Consider the following 14,157-nt stretch of genomic DNA (forward strand, 5'->3'; position numbering starts at 1 on the left):
TTTGATACCCTTCCGCAGATCTGTGCCTCGACACAATCCTGTCTCGGAGCTATATGGACAATTCCTTCGACCTCATTGCTTGGTTTTTGCTCTGACATGCACTGTCAACTGTGGTACCTTTTTATATAGACAGGTGTGTGCCTTTCCAAATCAAGTCCAATCAATTGAATTTACCACAGGTGGACTCCAATCAAGTTGTAGAAACATCTTAAGGATGATTAATGGAAACAGGATGCACATGAGCTCAATTTTGAGTCTCATATCATATTGTCTAAATACTTACGTAAATAAGTTATTTGTTTTTATTTTTTTCATCCAAAATGTCTAAACCTGTTTTCGCTTGGTCATTATGGGTTACTGTGTGTAGATTTGAGGATTTTTATTTATTTAGTCCGTTTTAGAATAAGGATGTAATATAACAAAATGTAGAAAAGGGAAGTGGTCTTAAATATTTTATGAAGGCACTGTATGTGAAAATGGTGCGTTTCTATGTGTTGTAGTAAAATAGAATAAAAAAATGAGCTAGGCAAGTCAGTTAAAACCTCTTCGGGCTAGGGGGTGGTATTTTCACGTCCGGATGAAATGCGTGCCCAAAGTAAACTGCCTGCTACTCAGGCCCAGAAGCTAGGATATGCATGTAATTGGTAGATTTGGATATAAAACACTCTAAAGTTTCTAAAACTGTTAAAATTATGTCTGTGTATAACATCCAGGAATTTTTGTTGAGGTGACGGTTTTCAATTGGTTTTCTATGTGAATCTAGATTTCTGAGGCATCTGGTTGCAGTTCCTAGGGCTTCCACTAGATGTCAACAGTCTTTAGAAATTGGTTGATGGTTTTCCTTTGAGAAATGAAGAAGTAGCCCTTTCCTTTCTGGGTGTATAGCCAAGTGGACTGTTTTGTTTGGGACGTGGGACCTGAAGCTTGTTCCACTTTAATTTTATCTGCTATTGAACACAGTTTATCCCGTCTTAAATTTAACGATTATTTACGTTTTAAAATACCTCAAGTTGGATTAGGAGAGTTGTTTGGACAAAGTTTACAGGTAACTTATTAGATTTTTTTTGTAGTCATATTGGGCGAGTTGGAACCGGTGTTTTTCTGAATCAAACGCGCTAAATAAATGGACATTTTGGAGATATAACGACGGAATTTATCGAGCAAAAGGACCATTTGTGATGTTTGGAACATTTTGGAGTGCCAACAGAAGATCTTCAAAGGTAAGGCATGAATTATATCGTTATTTCTGAGTTTTGTGTCGTGCCTGGCGGATTGAAATATGATTGTCATGTGTTTGAATGATGGGGTGCTGTCCTCAGATGCGTGGTTTGCTTTTGCCATACAGCCTTTTTGAAATCTGACATGGTGGGTGGATTAACAAGAAGTTAAGCTTTAATTTGGTGTATTGCACTTGTGATTGTATGAAAGTCAAATATTTCAATTTTTTATTTTATTTCACGCTCTGCAATTTCACTGGATGTTGAAATTGCTAGCGGAACCCCTAGCCATAACATTAAGAACAAATTCTTGTTTACAATGAAGGCCTACACCGGCCAAACCCAGACGATGCTGGGCCAATGGGAGTCCCATAGGGCGGCGCACAAATCATGGCTGGTTGTGATACAGCCTGGATGGAGGAAGATGTGTTTCCAATGACATCAGTGTGCATCCTGTGATTTTTGACCAAATGTGAGTAGGCATTGTCTACTAATTGGTTGATGTCATTGGAAACACTTATATATCGTTATCTTTTTTTACTACAAAACATAGAAATGTGCCATTTTAAACACAGTATGTTGATGTTAAGTTGGTGCTGTGAGCCCCACACTTCGGACACCCATGTAAGACAGCAAGGTTGTGGCAAGTGGCATTTGATACATGTTTTCTCTGCTTACAGTTGAACTACTAGTCTTTTTAAAATTGCTTATAATCGTGCTATAATCCCAAGTCCCAGAATGTGAGTGATTTTATGAATTGTTTTCTTCCTCCAGCCCTGGTCGGACATGCGGCAGCTTTGATAATGAGATTGTAATGATGAATCACGTTTACAAAGAGCGTTTTCCCAAGGTAGGTATTATTATTTTCTGACTAACCCCACTATTTTCCCTAGCACATCAATAGATTCATCGTCTTCACAAAATACTTTTGTGTCCACTTTTATATGTAGCTTTTATCTGCTTTTCATTTGCCAGTCTTATCTTGGAGATGATTCAATCTTTTTAATTATCTATGATGTGCTTTGTGACGTGCGTTGTTTGTGGTGCACACTTTCTCTAAAGTTTATCGTAACAGTTGATGTGATCTCCAGGCCACAGCTCAGATGGAGGGGCGTCTGTTGGACATCCTCGCTGACTGCTCCCCAGACTGCACCCTGCCTCTGGCTGACGGCGTGTTGGGCTTCATCCAGCACCAGCTAGTGGAGCTGGCCAGAGACTGCCTGGACAAGTCCCAGATGGGCCAGGTCACCTCGTGCTACTTCATGGAGCTGCAGGAGAAACTGGAGAAACTACTGCATGAGGTGAGGTTCTCTCCAGAACAACTCAGCAAAAGTCTAATGCAATATGTGTGCATGAGGTAGGCTCTCTCATAGAAATAGCTTTACATGAGCGTATTCAGGGACGGAGCTTTTTAGCACTGTCAAATTGCCGTGGTCTGAGGAGCTGCTCTCATTTCTATTGGCTCTCTCCTGAACGACTCCGTTAAGTCTGATGCAGTATGTGGACTGTTCCCTGAAACGGGTGCCTTTTTGGACATGCGCGTTTTTAAGAAATTAACTTAAATGCCTGTTCTTTCAACATTCAGTTGCATGGAGGATATGTTTAGCCTATGGGGGGGGGAATACATTTTCCCATCTCAGGCATTAAAAGCCTATGAAGGTAGAGCTTTTTATATGAACTTGTACCACGCTGTCTGTTAAACCCTATTATGGAAGCCGCCTAACTCTTTGAGATAAATCAAACGTTTTGTCATGGTTCAAGTATTCCTTGTACAAATAAACTTGCATATAATATAATACTGATAACGTTACCGTTGGGCCTCTGACAGGGTTGATGATGACAGGGTTGATGATGACAGGGTTGATGATGACAGGGTTGATGATGACAGGGTTGATGATGACAGGGTTGATGTTTTAGGTGAAGATCGGCCATTACTCCTCATGTGGTGAAAACCATGGAACCACATAGTGTTCATGGAATTGGGAATTATACTTATGTTCCACACCTAATGAAAGTCAAATCAAAGTTTTCCAAAAATGTATTGAGCAAATGGGTTTGCTGTGTTGAGCTCGACCACTTCAGTCAAAGCTAAAACAATTATAAATAGGCCAAAAAGGAAGACGACTTACTTCCTTTTCTACCATGCTGTTCAGAGAACTCAAACGATGTCCCCTGTGAATCATTTAACTTGGTGGCATGGGGTCCATTATTTTAAAGGGGTAAATTGTTTCCATAACAGGGTGGCCTTAAAATGAGGGACAGATGTAAATGCATCACTAATCACATGAATATAAACCATCTTCAGAAATGACTTTTGTCAAAGCAGCAAAATAACGAGGCCTTTACAATGTTGGTGAAACCTTTGAGGCATTTTGGGATTAAGTGTGTTGACATCGTCCTTGAAGTGACACAGGGTTGATGGAGGGACATCATACCCCCCAAAAAATGCTAACCTCCCCTGTTATTGGTAATGGTGAGAGGTTAGCATGTTTTGGGTGTATATTTATTCCAGTGGGTCAGAAGTTTACATATACTAAGTTGACTGTGCCTGTGGATATATTTAAAGGCCTACCTTCAAACTCAGTGCCTCTTTGCTTGACATCATGGGAAAATCAAAAGAAATAAGCCAAGACCTCAGGAAAAAAATTGTAGGCCTTCACAAGTCTGGGTCATCCTTGGGAGCAATTTCCAAATGCCTGAAGGTACCACGTTCATCTGTACAAACAATAGTACGCAAGTATAAACGCCGTGGGACCACGCAGCCATCATACCGCTCAGGAAGGAGACGCGTTCTGTCTCCTAGAGATGAACGTACTTTGGTGCGAAAAGTGCAAATCAATCCCAGAACAACAGAAAAGGACCTTGTGAAGATGCTGGAGGAAACGGGTACAAAAGTATCTATATCCACAGTAAAACAAGTCCAATATCGACATAACCTGAAAGGCCGCTCAGCAAGGAAGAAGCCACTGCTCCAAAACCGCAATAAACAAGCCAGACTACGGTTTGCAATTGCACATGGGGACAAAGATCGTACTTTTTGGAGAAATGTCCTCTGGTCTGATGTAACAAAAATGGAACTGTTTGGCCATAATGACCATCGTTATGTTTGGAGGAAAAAGGGGGATGCTCGCAAGACGGAGAACACCATCCCAGCCATGAAGCACGGGGGTGGCAGCATCATGTTGTGGGGGTGCTTTGTTGCAGGAGGGACTGGTGCACTTCACAAAATAGATGGCATCATGAGGATGGAAAATTATGTGGATATATTGAAACAACATCTCAAGGCATCAGTCAGGAAGTTAAGGCTTGGTCGCAAATGGGTCTTCCAAATGGACAATGACCCCAAGCATACTTCCAAAGTTGTGGCAAAATGGCTTAAGGACAACAAAGTCAAGGTATTGGAGTGGCCATCACAAAGCCCTGACCTCAATCCTATAGAAAATTTGTGGGCAGACCTGAAGAAGTGTGTGCGATCAAGGAGGCCTACAAACCTGACTCAGTTACACCAGCTCTGTCAGGAGGAATGGGCTAAAAATTCACCCAATTTATTGTGGGAAGCTTGTGGAAGGCTACCCTAAACATTTGAACCAAGTTAAACAATTCAAAGGCAATGCTACCAAATACTAATTGAGTGTATGTAAACTTCTGACCCACTGGGAATGTGATGAAAGAAATAAAAGCTGAAATTAATCACTCTACTATTATTCTGACATTTCACATTCTTAAAATAAAGTGGTGATCCTAACTGACCTAGGACAGGGAATGTTTACTAGGATTAAATGTCAGGTATTGTGAAACTGAGTATAAATGTATTTGGCCAAGGTGTATGTTAACTGACTTCAACTAGTTTCCCATAGTCTGATGTAATATTTACACCCAAGTAACGCATGCTTGTATCAGTCCACTTAAATGTGTAGTTGTCTTTGACACTTGAGGGTGCGTCACAGCAATAGTTTTACAAATGTTTATTTTATAGCCTGATGTAGCACTCTTCACCTATTAATTTGAATATATTTGGAATCGTTGTCTCAGCCTCTTATGTACAGGATTCTTCAAGACCCAGTAGCGGGGCATCCGTTTATCATTTCTCTAGAGTAGCCTTTATGCCATCGATAGAGATTTGTGTTTTGCCGAGTGAGGTGGCTGTTAATCGTCGAAATAACATCAATTCTGCCATGAGAGGTGAACCTCCGCCATCACTGTTTCAGCTGTGATGGTGGCCTCCACCACCTCGTGGAGTTGGGCTCGTTGAGCGACTTGAACACGGTGAACATAGCGGATTATCTTCTTTGGTGCCGTCTTTCACTTGAATACTTACCCTTACTCATTGCCAGTCCAATTTTAGAAGGTCAAATATGTACTTTTAACTTGTGGAGTGTAACTTAGGCCAAAATTGTCAGAGCTTGATCAGCACACAGCCTTTCCCCAGAATTCCATGCAGGAAGTCCCTTTGTAATTTATTTTCTACATAATGTTGATGGTACCGTCTCTTATGACCGAAAAGAGCTTCTGGACATCAGAAAAGCAATTACTCACCTCGAATTGGATGAATAATTTTTCTTTCATTAGTTGCACGGGAAGGATATACTCAACACCCGAACAGGCCCTCATCCCCATCATTCGCTGGAGAAAGAAAGAGATTGTGGTGCCTTGTGAGGATAAGGCGACGAGTGACTAATCTGCCTTTACCATCAGTACTGTTAGCGAACATTCAATCGCTGTAAAATAAATGGGACGAACTGAAAGCACGTATATCCTACCAACGGGACATTAAACACTGTAATATCTTATGTTTCACCGAGTCGTGGCTGAACGACAACATTAATAACATACAGCTGGCGGGTTTTACACTGTACTGGCAGGATAGAACGTCAGCCTCTTCTTTTTTTGAGGGCCCATGTCAAATCAGACATGTGGAGGTCTACAACAACAGAAATATTTGAGTTCTTGGCTGATTTTTCTTTTGATTTTCCCATGTTTCCCAAAGAGGCACTGAGTTTGAAGGTGGGCCTTTAAATGCATCCACCGGTACACCTCCAATTGACTCAAATGATGTCAATTAGCCTATCAGAAGCTTCTAAAACCATGATTTTCTGGAATTTTCCAAGCTGTTTAAAGGCACAGTCAACTTAATGTATGTAAACGTCTGACCCACTGTATTTGTGATACAGTGAAATAATCTGTTAACAATTGTTGGAAAAATGACTTGTGTCATGCGCAAAGTTGATGTCCTAACCGACTTGCCAAAACTATAGTTTGTTAACGAGAAATTTGTGGAGTGGTTGAAAAACGAGTTTTAATGACTCCAACCTAAGTGTATGTAAACTTCCGACTTCAACTGTATGTGTTTTGAACTACCTCCCTGTGATTAGTAAAATCACTGAAGATCTAGACTGTTGGATGCCCCTCCCTATATCTGTAGCAGGTCGGGTTGCTTCAGTGAAAGAGTAGTCTTGGTAAGACATTCATTATCTGTGTTCAATGCTTCCTGTGAAAAATCCCTGCTATAACTTTTACTCGCCTAAATGCCGCTAAAAGCACTTTTTTTTTTTTGTGCAAAAATAAAAAGGCTCGTGTTAGTTATAAAAACTACAGCTGTTCAAAGAATTAGGTGGGCTTGGCCTCCCTAACCTTAAATCATATTACTGGGCAGTGCAACTTAATCACATAGCATTGTGGATTCAACAACCAAAGGATTTGTCATGGGTTGAAATTGAGTCAATATTGTGATATGCCTTTACATTGTCTTCTCTTTATAGCAGACCCTATTTTCTATGGTTCGGCTTAAACAAAACCCAATTATTACTCTTACATTGAAGACATGGAGGGAGGTTCAACGCCAATATAAACTGAGTAATTACATTTCTAGACACGTGCCTATATTTCACAACCCAGCTTTTCTCCCTGCTAATATGTCCCAAGGATTTAGGGAATGGGAAAAGAGAGGGCTTTGTAGAGTGTCATAACTATTCAAAGGCTCAATTAAAAAATATATATCATTTCAAGAAATCCAGGAGGAATTCATATATCCCAAACAAATTTTTATAGGTACCTTCAAGTAAGTCAATTAATTGTTAAAAAAAGGATTGTTACAAAAAATGACTGAGCCAATTACACCTATTGACGAGATGATTGGAGCACTTTATCAAGGGGAAAACATTGGAACCATTTCAAATTTTTATCACTATCCTTAACATTCCAATATTATCTTTAGATAATCTTAGGAACACATAGCAGGTTGAATTACAGGTGCAGATATCAGAGGAGAGTTGGGGAAATGTATGGAAAACACGATATAAAGCCACTCCATGTAACCGAACAAGGAAGTTTCAATTCAAAGTATTACATCGTTTTTTACATGTATTTTTTTGAGCCCTGATATTCCTTTTTTAATTTTATAAAGTTTCAGCTACGTGTTGGACGCAGTGTGGACAAATGGGTACTTTATCACATATTTTGGCAATGTCCAAAATTATTATTTTTGGTCTGAAATTCTCCATGTTATTCAGGACATCACAGGTATTAGTATTCAACCGGACCCATGTCATTTCCTCCTAGGTATTGTTCCTGTGGATACACTCCAATCCTCTCCACTTAAATTGATAGTCTTATCAGCAGCAATGAAATGTGTAACAAAATGCTGTAAAAATGAACATGCACCCTCAAAAGATATGTGGTTAGGTCTATGCGGGGAACTTGCTGACATGGAGAGAATTACATCAGTCTTGCAACATAGACAGCATAGGTATGAAGGTGTCTGGTCAGAGTTCCTGACATATCGTACGTGTCTTATTCTGTCATTTTTGTGTGGCTTTTTGTTTGTTTGTTTGTGGCTTAATCCAAGTGGTATACTTATTCATAATCTTGAAATATTTGCTCTATACAGCCAAAATGTACCCTTAACGTGTGAATGTAACTATGCTCCTTAGTAAAGAGAGCAAAGATAAGTTGTGTATGTATGGTGCATGCTCTTTAATAAAAAGTTACAATGTGAAAAAACAAACAAAATAGCACGGTTGGTTACGAGCCAATAAAACGGCAGCCATCCCCTCAGGCGCCATCATGTTGTTGTTAATAATATGGACAAAAGAGCGAGACCTATTTTAATTTGTCAAACTGCAGCAGAGCATCAATCGTGTCACCAGAATAAGACCCTCAATATTTATTGGAAAAGAGCGTCAAGCGCAACGCCATGCACTTTCACTACCCTGTGAAGAGCATCATAATTTACGTAGTCTGTAGCCTAAAACTGCATGTTTTCCCGTGTTGTAATGGCAGGACCACACATGTAATTGCGTGACTCCAAGTTTACTTCAATGGTTGGATGGTTATTTTATTAATATTTGCGCAGAAATATTTTTACTGCCCATTCTCACACAATTCATTATACAGACACACACATATCCCACCTTTCCTATGTTATTGGCACGTTCACTGTCCTCAAACTCCCTGCCATAAATCAGCCAAGGCGCAGCGTGCAGGTAATTCCACATTCTTTACTGCAGAAAACCAAACAAAACAATAAACAGAAAGAAACGTGACGCAACTGTGGAGCACACAAAACACTCACAGAAATAATAATTACCCACAAACACAGGTGGGGAAAAGGCTGCCTAAGTATGATTCCCAATCAGAGACAATGATAGACAGCTGCCTCTGTTGGGAACCATACCCAGCCAAAACAAAGAAATACGAAAACTAGATTGCCCACAACACACCCTGACCTAACCAAAACAAAACGGCTCTCTAAGGTCAGGGCGTGACACCCATTTTGTTTTGTCGACATTAGGAACGTTTACCGACACTTGTTGTTTTATCCGATACAGTGCATTCGGAAAGCATTAAGTCCCCTTTTTCCACATTTTGATACGTTACAGCCTTATTCTAAAATTGATTAAATTGTTTTTTTCCCCCCTCAATCTACACACACTACCCCATAATGGCGAAGCAAAAAGTTTTAGACATTTCTGCAAATGTATTAAAAATGAGGAACCGCTATCACATTTACGTAAGTATTCAGACCCTTTATTCAGTACTTTGTTGAAGCACCTTTGGCAGCGATTACTGCCTTGAGTCTTCTTGGGTATGACGCTATAAGCTTGGCATACCTGTATTTGGGGAGTTTCTTCTCTGCAGATCCTCTCAAGCTCTGTCAGGTTGGATGGGGAGCGTCCCTGTACAGCTATTTTCGGGTCTCGAGATGTTCGATCAGGTTCAAGTCCAGGCTCTTGCTGGGCCACTCAAGGACATTCAGAGACTTAACCCAGAGGTACTCCTGCGTTGTCTTGGCTGTGTGCTTAGGTCCGTTGTCCAGCTGGAAGGTGAACCATCTGAGCTCGAGTGCACTGGAGCAGGTTTTCATCAATGATCTGTCTGTACTATGCTCCGTTCATCTTTCCCTAAGTCCTGACTGGTCTCCCAGTCCCTGCCGCTGAGAAACATCCCCACAGCATGATGCTGCCACCACCAAGCTTCACCATAGGGATGGTGCCAGGTTTACTCCAGACGTGACGCTTGGCATTCAGGCCAAAGACTTCAATTTTGTTTTTTTTCACACCAGAGAATCTTGTTTCTCATTATCTGAGAGTCCTTTAGGTGCCTTTTGGCAAACTCCAAGTGGCCTGTCATGTGCCTTTTTACTTAGGCGTGGCTTCCGTCTGGCCACTCTACCATAAAGGCCTGATTGATGGAGTGCTGCAGAGATGGTTGTCCTTCCGGAAGGTTCTCCCATCTCCAAAGAGGAACTCTGGAGCTCTGTCAGTGACCATCGGATTCTTGGTCACCTCCTTGACCAAGACCCTTCTCCACCGATTGCTCAGTTTGGCCGGGCAGCGAGCTCTAGGGAGAGTCTTGATGGTTCCAAACGTATTCCATTGAAGAATAATGGAGGCCACAGTTCTTGGGGACCTTCAATGCTGCAGACATTTTTTTTTGGTACCCTTCCCCAGATCTGTGCCTCGACACAATTCTGTCTCGGAGCTCTACGGACAATTCCTTTGTTTTTGCTCTGACATGCACTGTCAACTGTGGGACCTTATATAGACAGGTGTGTGCCTTTCCAAATCATGTCCAATCAATTTAATTTATGACAGGTGGACTCCAATACTTATGTAAATCTGTTATTTCTGTTTTGTATTTTGAATACATTTGCAAACAACATTTCTGAACCTGTTCACTTTGTCATTATGGGCTATTGTGTGTAGATTGATGAATTGTTTTTTAATCCATTTTCGAATAAGACTAACTTAACAAAATGTGCAAAAAGTTAAGGGTTCTGAATACTTTCCCAAATGTATGTACTTTAAGCGCATAAAAAAAGTTGGCTCGAATCCTGGTTATTGATTTAGACTTTTTAAAGGCTCCAGAGTCCTGTGTATTGAGAACAATAGATTGGAATTGGTCATTTGATACTGTAGGTTCTCGCCATGCTTTGATTCTAGACCATTAGTTGGCGCCTGCCAAATGGATCTCTCCAGTCTTAGATGTAATTGCTTAAGTAGGGCTCATTGCCTAATTTTCCATAGGACCAATGGCTTGTTTTTATTTTCTGCTTTGGTAGTTTTTTGGCAGTTTTCCCTTGTATGTCATACATTTTTTTTTAAATATAGGACTCATCCGAGTTCATTCAGTCCACTTATAATGGTTTGTTTTTGTCCCAAGACCAAGGATGTACCATCTCTTCAAAAAAAACGTCACATCCTAGACGGAATTACAGTATTATGCAACCCTGTCAGTGTTCATACACTTTGTTGTACTTTCTTGTTAGACGGTGTTGCAGGCTCCTCAGTATCTCCTATCACAATCACCATTTGTTAAAGCATCGACTACAACTTTGCAACTTAGATTTTTCAGAAAGATGATTGCCGGTCTCATGCCTTAAACATGATTCTGAGCTATTTCTGCCACATTTGTAATAACTTGAAACGGTGAATACTAAGCCAACTACCAACCGATTACTAATAGGAGCAGTTCAAAAACCTCTCTTTGACCCTAATCCTTAAAGGGGCAATCTGCAGTTCAAACAATAACGAAGATCAGGGATGGGGCTGGAGAAATGTAACCACTTTAAAATTCATAGACGGAGCTACCTCACAATTATAGTTTTCAATATGTTTTGATGCTATACAGTGTTTGTTTACAATTACATTTAAAAAAAATTTAAAAAAAATTACAAACTTAGATTTTGGGTTCTGATGGGGTGCAACAGTTGAACTAAGCTCATGAGGCATTCATAAGTTAGTCTTCAAGAATCAAAGGATAGATATCATTAATTTATAAGTCAAGAAATGTCTGTAGCAATCGCAGATTGTTCTCACTTAAAGGGTCAGTCTGGTTATTTGATTATGAAAGAATTAGTCATACTGTAAGTGTTCTATTTGATTATCGTTACTATACAGACTAAGCCACTGACATTTATAACAGATTATTTTGTAATGTTTCTATGGAGTTCCATACCAATGTATCGCAGTGGTGTCATGATGATAAATATAATTATTATTATGTTTTGGTGGATGCTTATGTACATGTATAATACAATGTGTCAATTGTATTATATTGTTTTGCATATCCCAACACCCTCAGAGTGGGGACGCTGCCAGGGTCAGACATTATCAACAGTGACCCTGGAGCATTTAGGGTTAAGTACCTTGCTCAGTGGGACAGGTTTTCACCTTGTCTTCTCGGGGATTCGAACTAGCGACCTTTCGGCTCAACGCTCTAACCGATAGGCTACTTTTTATAATTTATTTTACTTTTTATTTGGTAAATAATTTTCTTAACCCTTTCTTGAACTGCACTGTTGGTTAAGGGCTTGTAAGTAAGCATTTCACGGTAAGCTCTACACCTGTTTTATTCGGCGCGTGGGACAAATATAATTACAATTGATTTACCTGCTGCCTATGGCATATACCAGGCATATAAGGTTCTGTATTGTTCTTGTCATGGTCATCAGGCGTATGAGCGGTCAGACAGTGAGGAAGTGACCGTCATCATCAAGCTAGTGAAGAAGATTCTCATCATTATCTCCAGGCCAGCCAGGTTACTGGAGTGTCTGGTAAGATTCCAACAATCATGAAAATATATATGTATTTTTTTTTTCTTCTCCATTTCAGGAAGTGGTGCTCCTAAAGCAATCGCTAACCAACACAACTAATATGATACGTAACATCCACGATGCATTTTGCCCAGCCTCTGATGTTGTTAATCATTTTTCGTAGGTTAAGTACATTGAGCGCTAGACTTAAGTACTCCACCACCGAGTGTACTCACTAGCTTGTTACAGGGTCATAACACTAATAACCCTGGTATACATCGACCTATGTAATGCGAATCGTGATAACCAATATTCCTATGGTCTTTACACCACCAATAGGAGTTTAACCCAGAGGAGTTCTTGCACCGTCTGGAGGCAGCAGAGGACCACGCCAAGGTGGGCCAGGTCATCAAGACGGACATTCCCCGCTACATCATCAGCCAGCTGGGCCTCACCAGAGACCCTCTGGAAGGTACAGTACCGTGGGGCTTTTTCTTCCACCATCTCTTTTAATATGAAGCACGTTAGTGTTATTTTAAAACCTGGCTAAGCGGCTACCTGTTGATTCTCCCTTATTGTCTCAGAGTATAATGTGCAATAGATCAACTTGTGATCGCACTGAGTTGCGGAAGGGTGACAGTGTGAGGATGGCAAGGGTCATGTTCATCTGGGCATGCAAGATAAAGCACTTGCTACAGTGAAGGGGTGTTTCGTATTGTCCAGGTAGTCTCTACAGGTTTCAGTCTGTTTCCTTTCGTTTGGAGCCTGACAATTGTCTCTCTCCCACTGTTGTACTGTAGACATGGTCCACCTGGAGCAGACCTGCCCTGGTCACGGAGCGGCCTGCAGAGACGGTGACGACACTGGGGAGGTAAGGCAACCAGAAACAGTTTCACTGCAGGATAAGGTCAGCCCCATGATGGTTTAGAAAAAAGGGATGTAAAGCAATATATTAGCATAGTGTAGCGTGTACTGTGAAGGCCTATAGCATGAACGAGCACGTTCTACAATTCGCTTGGCTTTAGATGAGATGCATAGAAGACCGTTAAGGAAGTTCTATAACTATATAACACATACTATGGCAATTACACGGCATGTTTAATCGTTTGGACCTGGCAAATGTGTTCAGGAGAAATTTGCTTTGTTCCTCAATTTTATCTCTTAGAACCGGGCAGCCTGCACTCCTTCTCGCAGGAAACCAGTTGAGAGCGACTTTGACACCCTCAAGCTCATCAGTAACGGGGCCTATGGGTGAGTACGAGCTCTTCGTTTGGAAGCGGTCTGTCTTTTTGAGGTAATCTGAGTGTGCAGAACACAGAAGTGAAACAGAAAGAGGATATCTTGAATGCGTGTGCTGCCATGCAGTTGGCCAAAATGCCAGAATGACATTTCTTCAACAAATACCACGCCAATATTTATGACCAACTGGCCAAATGCCTGTTCAAATATGTTGTTAGTGGACCAACTGTACCATATTAAGTACCATATTGTACACTATATGATTTTGGCCCTGATTTAGCTGTCCCAGACACGTTTTTAAGATCAGAGACAAAATACCCATGTCGTTGCTTACTCGAGGCACACGGCCGTCACAGGCGCTCGTTTATTGTGAGCGGGTCAGAGACCCAATCTGAGGGCTACCAATCCCGTCTTTGAGCAGTCCCGGACGTCCCGATTTTATTTTCAAACTCTGTTTGATTTATCAGCACAAAGTCCGCACTGTTCTTCTGGGTGAGATGTGCATTCTGGGTGAGATGTGCAACGACAAGTTTTGAGAACGGTGATCAGCAATAGCCAATGAGAGCTCGCCAGAGAAGACGCCAGTGGATTGACGATATTGTTTTGCGTCACCCAGAATGCGTAGACACTCGAACAGGAGCGACGACTATAACTAGTATGTGTCCGTAC

The 14,157-nt window shown here is 41.0% G+C and overlaps 1 protein-coding gene across 1 annotated transcript in view; it reads left to right on the forward strand.

Moving 5' to 3' along the window:
- The window catches only part of LOC106568951 (microtubule-associated serine/threonine-protein kinase 3-like), a 52,512-nt gene that overhangs the window by 15,856 nt on the left and 22,499 nt on the right, over nt 1-14,157 (forward strand). Inside the window, 6 exon segments of the mRNA XM_045693922.1 lie at nt 1,992-2,067; nt 2,309-2,518; nt 12,169-12,270; nt 12,589-12,721; nt 13,050-13,120; nt 13,415-13,500. Coding sequence (XP_045549878.1) covers nt 1,992-2,067; nt 2,309-2,518; nt 12,169-12,270; nt 12,589-12,721; nt 13,050-13,120; nt 13,415-13,500 — 678 coding nt within the window.

Source organism: Salmo salar, chromosome ssa14 (genome assembly GCF_905237065.1).
Source record: "Salmo salar chromosome ssa14, Ssal_v3.1, whole genome shotgun sequence".
Taxonomy (NCBI): Eukaryota; Metazoa; Chordata; class Actinopteri; order Salmoniformes; family Salmonidae; genus Salmo; species Salmo salar.